Source organism: Eptatretus burgeri, chromosome 12 (assembly GCF_056783735.1).
Source record: "Eptatretus burgeri isolate ZD-2024b chromosome 12, Ebu_testis_v1, whole genome shotgun sequence".
Lineage (NCBI taxonomy): Eukaryota > Metazoa > Chordata > Myxini > Myxiniformes > Myxinidae > Eptatretus > Eptatretus burgeri.
In genome coordinates this window covers 95,738,754-95,757,056 of record NC_140972.1, presented here as the reverse complement: position 1 = coordinate 95,757,056, position 18,303 = coordinate 95,738,754, and the positions used below count along the sequence as shown (strand labels likewise).

General features: G+C 45.2%; 1 protein-coding gene across 1 annotated transcript in view; it reads left to right on the top strand.

Annotated features, from left to right (window-relative positions):
- The window catches only part of LOC147016187 (uncharacterized), a 140,602-nt gene that overhangs the window by 86,192 nt on the left and 36,107 nt on the right, over nucleotides 1-18,303 (top strand). Inside the window, exon 5 of the mRNA XM_085848975.1 lies at nucleotides 13,968-14,075. Within this exon, the coding sequence (XP_085705101.1) occupies nucleotides 14,068-14,075 (8 nt within the window). The 5' untranslated portion in view covers nucleotides 13,968-14,067. The remainder of the gene's footprint in view (nucleotides 1-13,967; nucleotides 14,076-18,303) is intronic.

The window sequence follows — 18,303 nt, the reverse complement described above, 5'->3', positions numbered from 1 at the left end:
GTTACAGCCAAGCATTTCTCCGAGGCCGTATTGTTACAGCCATGCATTTCTCCGAGGCTGTGATGTTACAGCCAAGCATTTCTCCGAGGCCATGATGTTACAGCCATGCATTTCTCCTAGGCCATGATTTTACAGCCAAGCATTTCTCCTGGGCCGTGCTGATCCAGCCAAGCATTTCTCCTCGGCCGTGGTGTTAAAACCATGCATTTCTCCTCGGCCGTGATGTTACAGCCATCCATTTCTCCTGGGCCGCGATGTTACAGCCAAGCATTTCTCCGAGGCCGCGATGTTACAGCCAAGCATTTCTCTGGGCCGTGATGTTACAGCCATGCATTTCTCCAAGGCTGTGATGTTACAGCCATGGATTTCTCCGAGGCCGCGATGTTACAGCCATGCATTTCTCCGAGGCCGCGATGTTACAGACAAGCATTTCTCCGAGGCCACGATGTTACAGCGAAGCATTTCTCCTAGGCCGTGATGTTACAGCCAAGCATTTCTCCGAGGTCGCGATGTTACAGACAAGCAGTTATCCAAGGCTGTGATGTTACAGCCAAGCATTTCTCCGAGGGTATGATGTTACAGACAAGCAGTTATCCAAGGCCGTGATGCTACAGACAAGCAGTTATCCAAGGCCGTGATGTTACAGCCAAGCATTTCTCCTAGGCCGTGATGTTACAGACAAGCAGTTATCCAAGGCGTGATGTTACAGCCAAGCATTTCTTCGAGGCCGCGATGTTACAGCCATGCATTTCTCCTAGGCCATGATTTTACAGCCATGCATTTCTCCGAGGCTGTGATGTTACAGCCATGCATTTCTCCTAGGCCATGATGTTACAGCCATACATTTCTCCGAGGCCGTGCTGTTACAGCCAGCATTTCGCAGAGGCTACGATGTTACAGCCATGCATTTCTCCGAGGCCGTGATGTTACAGCCATACATTTCCCCGAGGCCGTGTTGTTACAGCCAAACATTTCTCCGAGGCCGCGATGTTACAGCCAATCATTTCTCCGAGGCCGCGATGTTACAGCCAATCATTTCTCCGAGGCCGCGATGTTACAGCCAAGCATTTCTCCGAGGCCGCGATGTTACAGCGTAGCATTTATCCGAGGCCACGATGTTACAGCCAAGCATTTATCCAAGGCCGCGATGTCACAGCCTTGCATTTCTCCGAGGCCGTGATGTTAAAGACATAAATTTCTCCTCAGCGGTGCTGTTACAGACATGCATTTCTCCGAGGCCGCGATGTTACAGTCAAGCATTTCTCCAAGGCCGCGATGTTACAACCAAGCATTTCTCCGAGGCTGCGATGTTACAGCGAAGCATTTATCCGAGGCCGCGATGTTACAGCCAAGCATTTCTCCGAGGCCGCGATGTTACAGCCAAGCATGTCTCCGAGGCCATGCTGTTACAGCCATGCATTTCTCCGAGGCCATGCTGTTACAGCCATGCATTTCTCCGAGGCCGCGATGTTACAGCCAAGCATTTCTCCGAGGCCGTGAGGTTACAGCCATGCATTTCTCCGAGGCCATGATGTTACAGCCAAGCATTTCTCCGAGGTCATGCTGTTCCAGCCATGCATTTCTCCGAGGCCGCGATGTTACGGCCATGCATTTCTCTGAGGCCACGATGTTACAGCCAAGCATTTCTCCGAGGGCATGATGTTGCAGCCATGCATTTATCCTAGGCCGTGATGTTACAGCCATGCATTTCTCCTGGGCCATGATGTTACAGCCATGCATTTCTCCTCAGCCATGCTCGAAGAGACATGCATTTGTCCGAGGCCGTGATGTTACAGACACGCATTTGTCCTCGGCCGTGCTATGAGAGTCATGCATTTGTCCAAGGCGTGATGTTACAGACATGCATTTGTCGGAGGCGGAGCTATTACAGACATGCATTTGTCCGAGGCCGAGCTATTACAGACTCGCATTTGTCCGAGGCCGGGCTATTACAGACACGCATTTGTCCTCGGCCGTGCTATTACAGACATGCATTTGTCCGAGGCCGAGCTATTACAGACTCGCATTTGTCCGAGGCCGAGCTATTACAGACATGCATTTGTCCTCGGCCGCGATGTTACAGACACGCATTTGTCCGAGGCCATGCTGTTACAGACACGCATTTGTCTGAGGCCATGCTATTACAGACATGCATTTGTCCTCGGCCGCGATGTTACAGACACGCATTTGTCCGAGGCCATGCTGTTACAGACACGCATTTGTCTGAGGCCATGCTATTACAGACACGCATTTGCCGTTGGCAGTTTAAAGACACAGATGTCACAGATCATGTAATATACGGTTACTTGGGGACACAGGACCACAAACTCACAAACAGCTGGGATTACAAGGCAGAACCTTGAACATTAAAACGTTTCAAAATCTCATCAAATCCTGTTGTCAATCTCTGCACCAATTTGTCCATCAAGTACAACTATATATGTCGATCTATCTTTCTGTGTGTTACATATACATTCCTACACCTCTGGACGGATTTGGACGAAATTTCTCACGGAGGTAAAAGTTTTTATCGGGGTTAACCGCTCATTCGGCCGCCGGGAAACTCCTGGGACAAATTATGGGATATACTTTATGATATTGGATTGAATAGCATTACCTTTGAAGTTGAGCGTGACAAGATGGAGTTAATTTCCCAACATAACTGCCTGACTCTCATCTTCTGTCGTTATCCTCGCCACCACCATGGCTAGTCTTGCTTTCCCCATCACTCGGGACGGGTACTCTTGCTCGTCATAAATAATTATCGTTCTGCCTATTCATCATCCAACTCGGTAGACCGCGTACCTCCGCCACGTAATGCCTGATCCATGAGAACATATCGGGCCCAATACATTTTTGAGCTATCAGGCTATATATCGGTTTAGCCCTATCTCTCAATGGTGAAGAATCACTTTTAAAAATCCAGTTTTCTGCAGTCCAATACACCACCCCATCGAACACATAACATTGGTTCTTCATGCCTGTTGTTTGTGTCCTTTATGACGTCCTTAAACACAGTAAGTTTCCTGTTTGGAATGTTTTTCAATTGTGCTTGACAGATAGACAGGGTAAAAAATATTCTCTCCTGTCTGCGCATGTGAAATCGGGATGAGTCCAGAGCCAAAGTACAGAAAATGGCAGACTTGTCTTCTGATTCATGTTCAAAATATAATATTCGATTTGAAAAAACAACTTGTTCCTCGTTCATAACCTGACCGTCATATACTGATAAGACAGACAAACGGACGTGAAGAAGTTGCTTCATTCTGCCTTTGTTTGGTATGCTCGAGATAACTAGAACGGCACTCGGTAGAGCGCATACCTCCGACGGGCTGAACGGTTTACATTTTGCATCCCACTGATAGGCTGCATCTGGTTTCGTACCTGAACCAAATTCCAATGTGGTTGTTCTCGTCACACACCCAACTCATCCATCAAGTTTTGTCCGAATCTGTCAATAACTTTTTGAGATATCGTTCTATCCATGTCCTTGGCTAGACCGTTCATCGTTTTTGATCCTATCTCTCAATGGGGAAGAATCATTTTTAAACTTCTCGTTTCTAGATCCAGATCTTTACCAAAATCGAATCAATTCGTGTTTGTCGCACACCCAAGTTGTCCACCAGGATATCCTGCTCACAGACAAGCGACCAGGCAGACGGATGAAAACACAACCTCCATCCACCTTCGGTGGTGCAGGTAATTATGTTTTCTTTTGTGAAATTATCGATAGCAGGTTAAGCCCCAGCACCCATTCCTGTAACTCGTCCCTGTAAGTGAGAATGTCCTCTCTGGGCAGGATTGTTTCAATGTTACAATGGAGAGCTTGCTGTCAAACCTCGACTCAGATTCTGCAACCGACACAGACGGCATCAGCCCACATGTGTTCCAAACCTGCTCCTCTGCTCTTGCTCACCCTCTCTCTGTTCTATTCACCCTCTCATTTGCTCAAGGTCATCTGCCATCTGCTTGGAAATCAGCAAACATTACTGCCCTGCATAAAAAGGTGCAAAAACAGATCCCTGCAACTACAGAACAATCAGCCCAATCATCAGCAAGGTTATGGAATCCATCATCGCTTCAGACATTAAATCCTTCCTCTTCTGCAATGGCTTGATTTCCGATCATCAATTTGGTTTCAGACAAGGTCACTCTACCCTGGATATGCTGCTTCTGCTCTCCCAACAATGGATGGAGGTCCTCAATGCCGGACATGAAATCAGAGCCATATCCCAAGACATATCGCGTGCTTTTGACATGGTCTAGCACCCTGCCCTGCTCACCAACCTCTCTTCTTAAGGTATCCAAGGCCATCTCCACTCATGGCTCGCTGACTTCCTCTCCTGTCGCAGACAACGTGTGGCCCTAAATGGAGTTCTTTCATCCCATCTTCCTGTCCAGGCTGGAGTTCCTCAACGTAGCGTTCTGGGCCCTGTTCCTTTTCTGGTTTTCATCCATGATCTCTCCAACACTCTGGAAAATCCTCTTTATCTCTTTGCTGATGAGTCCACCCTCTGCTGTACCATCTGTCATCCCTCAGACCGGCAAGCAGCAGCTTCTTCACTCTCTGCAGATCTGGATAAAATCACAAGCTGGTCCAACACGTGGAACATGTCTTTCAATCTGGACAAATCTCACACTCACCGTGTCTCTCCGACAGGACCATTTCGACCCCCCCCATCTTGGACCCCCCCATCTACTTTCTCAACAATCCTCTGGAAGAAGTCCTTTCTTTCAATCTTCTGGGTCTCACTATCTGCCATGACCTTTCCTGGGAAAGCCACATTTCTAACCTCGCCTCCAAAGCCAGTCGCTGACAGGGAATCCTCCGTCGTGCAAAGTCCTTCCTCGGCACACCTGAGTTCCTGACCACTTATAAAGCTTTCGTCTGCAGCCCGATGGAGAACTGCTCTCCCCTCTGTGGTCGTGCTCCTGCCTCCCACCTTTCTCGGCTTCACGCTGTGGAAACCAAGGCATTTTGGATCATTGGCATCTCCTGCAATGAGGCTGAGTCTTTGGGCCTCTCACTCTCTCACCGCAGGCTGATCGGTGGTCTTTCCGTCCTCTACCATCTCCTCTCCAGTCTCGCCCCCCCCCCACCCCCGCTCTGTCTGTGATTTGTCCCCACATAAAATTATCAAAATCACAAATCACTGCTCACCTTCACTCTTTCATTCCTCTTTTTTCCTGCCTTTGGAATAAACTCCCTCACTCATTTCAATCCCATTCTTCCCTCCAGGCCTTCAAAACAGCTGTTCACCACCACCTCTTATCATCCCCCATCCAAATCCTTGATCTTTTCTACCCCCATGAATCCACCCCAAACCCACCTCCTTCAACTTCCCTGCTTTCCTTCCTGAAAGTCCCTGTAATGTCCATCTTGTATTCCCCGTGTTCCCCTCCCCATCCCTCTCCCTTCCACAGATCTCCGAATGTCCCTGTTCCCCACTGTTTTGTCCTTCCCACTCCCGCCCCTCCTGTCTCATGCCCCCCCCTCACTGTGCGTTGTGTGTTATCTCTCATACGAGCCTCGACTTGGTATACAAAAAAAAAATGGAAAGATGACACTCCTGATGAGCTCATGGGCCTGTTCCAGGTGTATTTCCTCATGGCTTTTCGAATTGAATATCTCCATTAAGTGTAAGTGGCGAGTGTAAGTAACATCGGTAACGAAGAGCAATGAATTGTTTCATTGAGTAATTTAATTGAATTGAGGAATGACCCTTAAAACCACGTCGTCTTCAGTTTATAAATATTCCTCTTGGCACAACGGCGGTTTATAAATGGTGGAGAAAAGCTGCGAAAATGCACTCGGGAAGATTTACAATTCCACACGAGCCTTTTACTCGAACTCTGACTGTCTGGTTTACTTTAACACTCTTCAAAATGCTCGTTAAATGTACATTAAACATTCACATGTTATATACATATATGTGTGTGTGTGTGTGTGTGTGTGTGTGTGTGTGTTACCTGGTCACCGACTCCACGGAATGGACATCTTGTTCCAGACCTGGTCCAAAACCCGTCGTGACTGTGAAGTCCTTGTTAAAGGTGTGATTGGAGATCATGACGTCAAAACATCCTCGAACTTCGAATGTAATGTAAACTAAAGGGTTGTAGTGATGCGTGCACCTTCGGTTGGATTCCTAGATCATCGGTTAAGGTTGTGGCGATTTTGAGGAGAAACATATTCTCAACATGTCAGTATTATACAGTTTATCTGAGCACGAACTGAGGGTATTACTGCAGGTGGTGTTCAAGGTGCTTGTGATGAACTTAAAAGTACAATCGAGAAAGTGTTTGAACGGACAGGTTTTTTTATTGACAACTTTTTTATTTAACCTTGGAATTGCTAACACGGAGACCATACCTCTGAGCACCTGAGCAATTTGCCATGTGAAACTAACAGTATGATTATACATGGGAGAATGACCAGGAAGTCAAAGCATGACACAACTGTAGACCCAGTGACGAGGAAAGGAAGTTACAAATCGCTTTCGAGACCCACTGATGAGGAAAAGAAGAAACAAATCACTATGTGGACCCAGTGACGAGGAAAGGAAGAGACAAATCACTATGTGGACCCAGTGACGAGGAAAGGAAGAGACAAATCACTATGTGGACCCAGTGACTGGGAAAGGAAAACAAATCATGTGCCTCATTATGCTACCTCTGACCTGGTGATCAGGAATTGAATGTAGTGGTCTGAGCTATCGTGCCTGATGACTGAGGGTATCACAAAGATGATATCTAATTGTTTTTTTAGATTCAAGGTATGTATATGTATATGTATATATATATATATATATATATATATATATATATATATATATATATATATATATATATATATATATATATATATACATGGTATTATATGATATCAAAAAGTTCAAACCAAGTGGGTTTGGGTACATGATAAGGTGCATTTATGTACATTTATGTGTCGGATGACATTGACCTCTTCAAGAGGAGTCTATCACAACTCTTGTAATCTGACGTCTAAGGAAACGACACGTGTGTTCTGGTCTTCATCAATAATCTGTCCATTTATGATTCACATTTGATGATGTACAAGATCAATGCACTGTACAGGGGAAGTAAATAGAATTCCACACGATTAAGAAGAATTCCACGTTTGTCCAGAATTTTATGCTGTCTGGAATTTTGGGTTCTCCTTGCAGGTCAAATTGTCCTTGCTGGTGTTCATTGTGCTTGGCGTGAAGACTGTCTGTCATGGGTCAAAGTCAAAGGGATGTGGTCAACAAACGTGGCTCATCTTCAAAGCTCAATGTTGAACGAAGGAGGTCCAGGATTAACTGGACCTTTGATGAAGCCAATCAGGCGATGGACCATCATACAAGTGTACGTTATAGTGAGTAGATGCTTTTAACCAGACTTGGTGGTGTAATGGTTGGAGCAGCGTCCGCCTTGAGTTTGGGAGGTCGATGGTTGAAACTTCAGTTGAGTCATACGAAAGACTTTAAAAATGGGATGTGCTGCTTCCTTGCTTGGTACTCAGCCCTTAAAAGTACTCAGCCCTTCCCATCCATACACTATAAAAACTCAGCCCTTGAGCATCACCATCTCCTCTGAAATGTTCCAAATATAACAAAGCATCTCACAGAGCCTCTCCAAACCAAATCCTACTGCCTGGCTCCTTCTGCTGACCCTGTTTCTTACCTTAAGCAGAGGGTGTAGTGGAGTTCTTGGTGTCTTAAAACCGGGTGCTCTTGGCGAGTAGAGCTCATTAGCCTTGATTGGCTATCTGCCTCAGAGAGGGACAACCTGATCTCAAGCCCAGGTAGGTGGTACTCATAAGCCTCGGCCGGCAATCTGTAAAGGAGAGGGACAACTCTGATTTCAAACCTGGCTGCATTGATCTCATTAGCCTTGGTCAGCAGTCTTCTAAAAATGTGGGTAGAGGCACTATTTGTTGGCTTGAAGCAGACTAGTAATGCCCCCCCCTAACCACCACCCCTTTTTGTCCTGTGAAGAGACAAACATCCTATATTTGTCTTGCTTCAGTGTAAGGGGCTGGTTCCATTTTTAGGAACTTTCGTTTAGCGTTGTCTTCATGTACCCTGTGTTTTGACAACCTCAGCCTGATCACTGAAGGGTACAGATTCAAAACTTGCTGCAGGTCATGGCTGGTCAGACAGGATCCTGAACTTGATGACGATGCATTGAGAGGCTGATCTATCAGTGGGTGTAAAATGCCGGGGTAGCTGTACCGCCATGGACATGCATGGACGGTGGCCCCTTGCATCTCCTTCTGGTTGCTTTCCCGAGGCCACCAAGGTGCCTCTGCTGCAGCTAGGGGTTCATCTTGTACGTGACATGTAGATTGGTGAACTAATGATCTTTCACTGATGGTTTCACTCAATCAACCAATCATGTCGCTAGCTTCTCAAATTGTTCATTGTGATCAATCCAACCGACTGCTCGTTAGGTAACTGCTGACGACATGTAGCTTCACCACTGGGGATGCTGAAACCAAATCGGAATCCAGGTAATGGAAATATAAAGGATTACAGCCACCCACAAGATCTCATACCTAATTATTAAGGCAAGGCCACACCAACTGATTTATTCTGACAAATGCATGGTCCTGCCATCGAAAATTGGTCGGTGTGCACAGCCGGTCATGTAAAATTGTGTCGCGTCACATCAGGCCTCTGTCGGACCAATTGAATATGCTCGATCTTGGTTGGTCAAAGTTGGTAGTTTTCCGCTGGTGTGGACACCCTCACGACCTGATTGGAGGAGCGTGCTCCAACTGAGCCAATCAGAGAGCAGCACACCCGCGTGCCTTCTTCCTGAACAAAATGGCGAACTTCTGAACTGAAGAAAATGAGAATGAGGAAAAACCTACTTTGTATGACATCGTGTCCAAAGCTTATGTAAACTGTGTTTCTAAAACGAAGGCCTTCATGGCGCAGAAGCTACTGCCGGATCCACAGCTTCTATTACGCCGTTGTCCACTCCTCCTGACTAGCAAAACAGCCAAAATTGTGAGACGCATCTTCCAGCGAGATTTCATCATTTGGTTCTTATATTGTTCCTGGACTTTCAACGCACGCCGGAGGGACCAATCATTGTTTTCCGCCTTTGTTTTCATGGCAGAACCCACAATGATTAGTCCTTTGGCGTCGGTTGGTGTGGCGTGGTGCATCGTAGCTGTGGCAACTTTCCATTATTTCCTGTGATTATCCCACGACCATTGAGTTGCGTTGTGTTGGAAGAAATCAGTTGGTGTGACTTAGGCAGAAAGCCTTTTTTTTTTGCTACGCCACAGGAATCCTGATAATTGACTGTATGCTTCGTGAAACTATAATCGCAACGGCACATCATACAAGCTTGATACAGAAACAGCAGGCCAACAAGGACAAATACCGAAGGATGTTGACCAGTGATGCACACCTCCGTCAAGACAATGCATCTGTGCACAAGGCCTTTGTTGTGCAGATCATAATTCATGACTGAGTTCGACCAGCTTGATCATATTGTTGCGGGCCGGCGGGGTCGGGTGAGAAGACCACTAGGTGGGGGGGAGCGATGTCGATTCCCACCAGACTCCCTGGAATTGTAGGCCGTCGCTCACGGATAATTCCGTGACGCAACGGGTCGCTTAACCGACCGTGGACGCCAATACCTCCACCGCATGACCTTGGGTCCTCCCGCCTATGGAACCGGGTTACCTAATTAACCACGCGGTTTAACCACCGGGCAACCACGCCCTCGGTACGCCTTGTCCGAACCGGTATCACTCTACCGGATCGGATCACCTTTCCGGATCGGATGCAGCCGTGCGACACTGCCAAGGACGTACCGGCTAGAAGGAACGGACCGTTGGGAATAAAGACCCGGCTAAACCTGGACTCAAACCATGTTGGACCAATGAGGGAAAAGACAAAGGCGAGCTGGGAACATTTCTACAACAATTATTTATTTATTTACAGCAAGCGAGGAAGAGCATGTGGCACAGCAAAGGTTTATTGGGTATGTAATGCAGGGAAAGAGGAGAGGGGTGTGGGTGGTGCGACAATTATACAAGCAACTTAATAAAGCAGACAGTGCGGAATTGACGTGAGATTATTCAGAGTAACAACAATAAAAGATCTTCTACAGGTTTACTTTACAGACAGGCGCCAGCACACTCAGACACGCACACAGAAAAGGAAACCCCAATGAAAAAGGGACTTTTGCAGCCAAGGAGGGAGGGGGTTGAGGTTATAGTTTTTGGTACCTGGGTGTTTAGGGGGAGAGTGATGCTCCCTGGTGTGGCACCCGACAAGGGCTGCGTTGTTCTGGCCACAGCCGCACATGTGGAGATCGTGTTCCGAACGAGGAGCTTGAATGGAGAAGGGAGGAGTCCAGAGGGCGAGGGTGGAGCAGTAGGCGGGACCAGATAGGAGGCGATTCATCGAGATCGTGAGGGCGGGGGACGAGATGCAGGAACACTAACTTATTCTACAATTCTCAACACACTTCACTCCTCCTTCAATTCCTCAATCCCCTCAATTCCTTTTTCCTACACGGAGGATTTCTCCGTGCTTTATAGAGCCCGAGGTTCGGGGAGGGGCCATGCCGAATCTGACGTCATCGTCCAAGTCAGGCATTCCGATTGGCTCTGACCCCATCCTGGGCGGGCTTCGGCCAGATGCCGGTGCACTCCGCCATTCTGGTTGCTAAGCGTACGTGACTCACCGCCCACGTCTGGTTTGGAGTAGGCGGTGGAAGCTAGAAAAGCGCTTGTCCAGCCCAACGGGCACGTCGGGATTTTGGTTCAGAAGTGATCGTTGAAGAGGGTACCGTGGGTCGTCACACTATGGTAAGCGAGATGAGGGAGCAAGCGAGACAGAAGGCACCGTGGGAAAGAAAAGGTGGGAATAAAATAAAAGGGAAAAATGATTAAATAACCCAACTATAGCCCATCGCAACGCACTCCCTTGTCTTCCCACTACGCAAAGGAAGGGGTCTATATGCACGTATATTAATGGCATAACTAACTCGGGACAACTATCTGTTGTATGTATGCGGTTCTGAGAGCCACAACAATATGATCCCCTCCTCTCACTTGAGGCGCTGAGTTGTCATCCACCAGACGGCAGTCTCGTCAGGTTGACATGACGAGGCGGTCCCTTCAGGTGTGTGCCTGGTACGTCCTATCCCCAAGAGAGGATGATCACCTGCCTCTGCTATGATCTGATTTCCAGCGTTTGGACATCGATCTTGCAGCATTCTCTGATGTTCGGAGTCTTTAAGTGATTGGTCCCTCCAGTCTTGCTCTACAGATGTGGGACTTGGACTCTGGCCAAGGATCTGAGACAGAGATTTAACTCATTCGGTACCAGGTCTTTTCAGAGAATCCTTGGCTATTGCTGCTCAAACTTTGTGTCCAACGAGCGGTTACTGAGACTCAGATGAGATTTTTTTCCTGTTTCATCCGTGAGCATCAGCTGTGGCTGTATGGTCATGTGGCTCATTTTCCTGGTGCTGATCCTGCTCACGAGTTTCTCTTAGTGAGGGAGCCTCATGAATGGACGAGGCCATTGGGCTGAACATTGTGCATTGTGGTTGTAGCAGGTTGATCGGCATCTCACGAAGATGGGGATGGCTAGACGGAGGCCCCTGGAGTACCAGTAGAAAGTGGACGTAGCAACGTGCTGCTTTGGAGCATGCTCCCATACTTGCCCTCACCTCTCCCTGATGGCGCCCAGTCCAGTCCTGATAGTCCCCGATAACTCTTACCAGTTGTGACATTTGAAGTCCCACCTGCCTGGCCACCAATTCACTGACAGTGATGAACTGAATGAAGCAACTGTGATGTGTCTGAAGAAGCACTCAGAAAACCTCAATTTTACTGGCAGAGACAGTCTGAGGAACATATGGATCAAGTGAATTGAAGATCAAGTGTAGTGAAGCTGAGGGACATCTCATTGAAAATTATAATAAAAATAGGACAACTGGACCTCCAGCTTATCTGGACCCTGGCCTAATGTTGTAAGCCAAATTTGGTAGCATTCTGACTGGTGGGTCTTGAGAAGATTATTTTTAAAGGAATTTACACGATTTTCCCAAAAGTTGACTTGGTCAGCCAGTTTGACACACTTCCGTCCGGTCACGTGGTCAGCATGGCTTCGGCAATTTAACATCCCTACCCTGGCCTAATGTTGTCATCCAAATATGGTCGCATTCTGACTGCTGGGTCTGGAGAAAAAGATTTTTGAAGAAATTTACTAAGTCGGCCATTTTTACTTACTTAAAGTCATGTGACTGAAACGAGCTTTGTAATTCCTTTTACAAGTCAGGAGCGGAAAGTTGCTGCCAAATTTCAGCTGTCTCCACGCAGCGGTTTGGTCGGAGAAATCAAAATAAGAGACCGGAGAAGACGAATGGACGGACGTTGTGCGATAACAATATTTTATCTGAAATTTAAATTGCAGATAAGCTGAAAAGAGGGGCAATACCCCTGGGCACTCACCTCGTAGAATACTGATACTGAGGAGGAAGTCAACGTAGGATGGAATCAGCAAAATGTACCAATGAACCAATGTTGTGACAAATACTTATTTTGGGGGGCAACGCTCCCCTGTAATCACCTATTGACCCCAATTTATTTTTTCTTCTTTTTCATTTTCTTTTTTTTTTCAATAGTGTTACCAAACCTTGGTGCATCATGGGTGATGAAGCTTGTGGTGAAGTTTCATCGAAATTGTGTGTGTAGTTTTGGAGAAATACATATTTTGGGGGGCAACCCCCTAACCCCCACTTCCGTGTACAACCCCTTAGACTCCAATTTTTTTTTTTTTAATGGTGTGAACAAACTTTGGTACATACCGGGTGATGAAGGTTGTGATAAAATTTCATTGAAATCGTTTATGTAGTTTCATAGAAGAAGTTGCTAAGTGTTTTGCGGACGGACGGATGGACTGACGGACGGACGACGTGCCATCCCAGAAGCTCACCTGGAACGAGGTAAAACTGGCCTGTCTTGGACTTTTTATATGTACAAAATCTCAGCTCGTGGGAAAATGAGGTGACAGGGAAAAGAAGGTAATGTACACTCAGTGGGGCAACGCATTGACACAACAGGGGCATGAAGAAAGAGGAGAAAGACTTGTTTGTACAAGAGGGAAGAAAACGTATCAAGCAGCGAGTTGATGGAGAGAAGTAAGGGAGGGCTAATGAGCATTAAAAAAAGAGTTCATGGGTCGAGATGGATGTTGACCTGAGGTCTTGGTGTCTTGCCAACTTGAAGCCCTGGAAGTGTGAGTGGAATTGAACAGACTGAGGAAGGAGGTTCCACAAGCTAGAAATAGAGCGAGTTGTGCAGTGAACTTGGATTTTGGGGATTTTACACGGGGCGAGTTGGTTGCTGGAAGAACACATGTAACCTGGACAGACTAGGTACGGATGGTGGGATGAAAGAACAGAGTCCTGAGTTTTCCTTCACTGATCTATGCCTGTGTAAAAAGGCCTGATTGGTCGTGCGGTGCAAAAGCCACACTGGGCGTACCTGATGATCACAGTCACAAGTAAGGAAACCCACTCTGCTGGTGTTGCGGCTGATCTGAGAAGAAGTCCATCGGACTGTCCTGATGTGTATAGAAGCTCTAAAGCCTCTGGCAATGGACTGGGTTGATAAACCATGCTTTTGGGCCAATATCTCATTCCAAACCCAGCTTCGCTCAGGTTGTTCAAGACTGCCCACCTTTGCCGAACTGACGTTCTGCCCGTGCTTGAGTAGAGGAGACCACTTGTTCCCCGTGAGGACACCACTTGTTCAGTCGAGCCTTGTGACCTGTTGCCATGCGGTATAAATACCGTCGCTGCGGATCTTTGGAGCCATGAATCTATAAGCAGCCTGGGATGTTTTCTATTTATTAAAAGGAATGAATCATCTCGGTTGCGGTGCTTTGTTCTTCACCTGTTTGTGTCCGTTTCTTGTCGTCTCCCGCCAGATGTTGGGGTTGAGTCGACTGCAGACGAGGACGCCGACAGCGTTCGGTGATTGTGCACGGTTATTGCTTCATTCTTCATGAACTCACTTCTGAAGCTCCAATGTGCAAGTAAATCAAAGAGTAAAAATTATTGTAATGTATTTGTTTAATTTGACTGAGTCATCAGAACTAAAAATTATCGTCCTATTGAAAAACCAAATTATGATGAAGCAAGAAAACCGAGTTGATCGGAATTGCATCTCAACGACAAACATCAACGCTGGGTTTTATAGTCAACCAGACCATGGTGCAGGGTCTGTTGTGAAGACTGTTCTGGGTCCACTTAAAGTGTTGAGTCCACATGCTGGAGGATCACGTGACCAGCTCGTGGTCGATTCCTCCAAACAGCCCTCGCCAGAGGAGACAGGTGTTGCATTTGGTTTTTTCTGTTTGTCTGCACAGAACATGAGTATGCCTTTAATTACGTACCACTCACGTGTGATTACGTCTATTAATTACGTACTATTGGAACGGGAGCAGGTCCATGAATTACTTATTGACACGTATTAACACACCGGCACAAAAAACACGAAAAAACACCACACGAATCAAGTCCTTGGCGAGAATCTGCAATCTCTGCTCTTTTCTTGTTTTAACTTGTAGAGGTTTCCTTCTTTGAGATATTGATGGAATCGCCATTTTGTCGTGGTGGTGTTGTCATGCAGAAAACCAAAGTGGGCTTACTTGGCAATAACATTGCACCGAAATTGGTTCGGTCAAAGTGGTTGTGTCGTGTGTGTGTGTGTGTGTGTGTGTGGTTGGCTTCAACCAAAGTGAGTTTACCTGTACAGTACATGAACCAAAGTGAGTTTATCTGTGTACAGTACATGAACCAAAGTGAGTTTATCTGTGTACAGTACATGGATCAAAGTGAGTTTATCTGTGTACAGTCCATGGATCAAAGTGAGTTTATCTGTGTACATTACATGGATCAAAGTGAGTTTATCTGTGTACAGTACATGAACCAAAGTGAGTTTATCTGTGTACAGTACATGGACCAAAGTGAGTTTATCTGTGTACAGTCCATGGATCAAAGTGAGTTTATCTGTGTACAGTCCATGGATCAAAGTGAGTTTAACTGTGTACAGTACATGAACCAATGTGAGTTTACCTGTGTACAATACATGAATCACAGAGTTTATGTGTGTGCAGTACATGAACCAAAGTGAGTTTATCTGTGTACAGTACATGAATCACAGTGAGTTTATCTGTGTGCAGTACATGAACCAAAGTGAGTTTATCTGTGTACAGTACATGAATCACAGTGAGTTTATCTGTGTACAGTGCATGAACCAAAGTGAGTTTATCTGTGTACAGTACATGAACCAAAGTGAGTTTATCTGTGTGCAGTACATGAACCAAAGTGAGTTTATCTGTGTACAGTACATGAATCACAGTGAGTTTATCTGTGTACAGTGCATGAACCAAAGTGAGTTTATCTGTGTACAGTACATGAATCACAGTGAGTTTATGTGTGTACAGTACATGAACCAAAGTGAGTTTACCTGTGTACAGTACATGAATCACAGTGAGTTTATCTGTCTACAGTACATGAACCAAAGTGAGTTGATCTGTGTACAGTACATGAATCACAGTGAGTTTATCTGTGTGCAGTACATGAATCACAGTGAGTTTATCTGTGTACAGTACGTGAACCAAAGTGAGTTTATCTGGGTACAGTACATGAATCACAGTGAGTTTATGTGTGTGCAGTACATGAACCAAAGTGAGTTTACCTGTGTACAGTACATGAATCGCAGTGAGTTTATCTGTCTACAGTACATGAACCAAAGTGAGTTTATCTGTGTACAGTACATGAACCAAAGTGAGTTGATCTGTGTGCAGTACATGAACCAGTGAGTTTACCTGTGTACAGTACATGAATCACAGTGAGTTTATCTGTCTACAGTACATGAACCAATGTGAGTAAATCTGTGTACAGTACATGAATCACAGTGAGTTTATCTGTGTGCAGTACATGAATCACAGTGAGTTTATCTGTGTACAGTACGTGAAGCAAAGTGAGTTTACCTGTGTACAGTACATGAATCGCAGTGAGTTTATCTGTCTACAGTACATGAACCAAAGTGAGTTTATCTGTGTGCAGTACATGAATCACAGTGAGTTTATCTGTGTACAGTACGTGAAGCAAAGTGAGTTTATCTGGGTACAGTACATGAATCACAGTGAGTTTATGTGTGTGCAGTACATGAACCAAAGTGAGTTTACCTGTGTACAGTACATGAATCACAGTGAGTTTATCTGTCTACAGTACATGAACCAATGTGAGTAAATCTGTGTACAGTACATGAATCACAGTGAGTTTATCTGTATGCAGTACATGAATCACAGTGAGTTTATCTGTGTACAGTACGTGAAGCAAAGTGAGTTTATCTGGGTACAGTACATGAACCAAAGTGAGTTTACCTGTGTACAGTACATGAATCACAGTGAGTTTATCTGTGTACAGTACATGAACCAATGTGAGTAAATCTGTGTACAGTACATAAATCAAAGTGAGTTTATCTGTGTACAGTACATGAACCAAAGTGAGTTTATCTGTGTACAGTACATGAACCAATGTGAGTAAATCTGTGTACAGTACATAAATCAAAGTGAGTTTATCTGTGTACAGTACATGAACCAAAGTGAGTTTAGTCATCGCATGTAATGGATTTATTGGTGTTTTTTTATTTTTTAGTTTTTTATGTTTCTATCACCGGAGGCATTATGTTGACCGTCTGTGCGTGCATCTGTCTGTCCATTTGTCCATCCCTCCATGATAGATTTTAGGAACCGCGATATCATAAGAACGGCTGGATGGATCTAAGTCAAACTTGGTGCAAGTATGTGTAACGATGCAAAGATGAACTAATTAGATTTTGAAGTCAAGAGGTCAAAGGTCAGGTAAAAATGTCATGCTTGAGAACAGCGGAAGGGATTTTAATCAAATTGTTGCAAGTATTACAATGTTGTAATAAGGTGGGCCGAGGCATATCGGTCGACGCCACATCGAAGAGTGCAGGTGTTCTAGTTCTCTTCAATTTCATTTTGCCTTGAATGTAAAATTTTCACCATGTGTGTTAAACTTCTGGGAGTGTTGGTGATGACTGCGTTGTGACAATATTGCAATGAGCAATCCAGATCGGACTTTGCGAAAGGAGTTTATCATCCTCTTTCGGTTTCCCAGATAAATTCCAAAATCCTGACCTGATATGTGGGGTCATTGGATCAATGGCAGAGCTGAGTTTAAGTAATGATGCATTGATTCCAGGTAAGTTGTCCATTTGCAAGATGGATTCCTCATTGAATCCAGGTAAGTTGTCCATTTGTGATATGGTTAACCGCCGTCGGTACGTGTTTGATGCACTTTTTGATGTTTGCATGGTTTTGTGTGCTGAAATCTACGTTCGTGAAGAGCCAAACGAAATCGATGATCGGAGGGAACAGGGAGACAGAACATCATCCACATGAGGGGGAGGAAGTCCCAGGGAGTATAAGAGGGCATTAGGTGACAATGGGCAGCACTCTTCATATCGTATTGACTACAGAGCATTCCAGTGCATAATGTGCGATTACTGGACACCTGTTAATGATTTGTACCATAGTAAAAACAAGATTACAAATCCCAAAATGTTTCCCAAGTGTATATTTTAATGAGTTCCTTTAATAACAACACGTGGCTGAAGCATATAATCGTCTCGTTTTAGCGATTCTTTGATGTGTTTGTTACTTGCAAAATCGAAGATTTTTTTTCAAGTATATTTGTCAGTCGATTTTGTTATTCTATCTGTTTGTCTGTTTGCTTGTTTGTCTGTTTATCACCTACAGGTCACAATTTCAAACCGATCTTCCCGAAACTTCAACAAGTGGTAGAGTTTGCCATAAGGAAGAAGCCTATTGTTTTATAGGTCAACAAAGGCCAAAGGTCAACAACTTATGTGGTATTTATAAAATCCTCAATTTTCATCCGATTGACTTGAAATTTGAAGAGTTGCATACTTGGTCATTGAAGTCAACCACCAATTATTTTTGAAGTCAAATTTGTTTTTGGGATTTTGCAAGTATCATGCTCTGCATGACTTCTTCTTGTTGCTTTATTGACATAAACCGGATCAGTGTTCCTTTGTGATAAGTGTTGAAGAATGAAACATATAATACTGTTTTGGTATCCTTAACCTGACCAGCGACCGACTGTCTCCCTCAACATGGTCCATACTGGTCTATTCAATGCGATTTGAGACCGTAGTGCACACTTTTGTTATCCCTTAAAATGAGGTGGAACTTGACAGGGAGG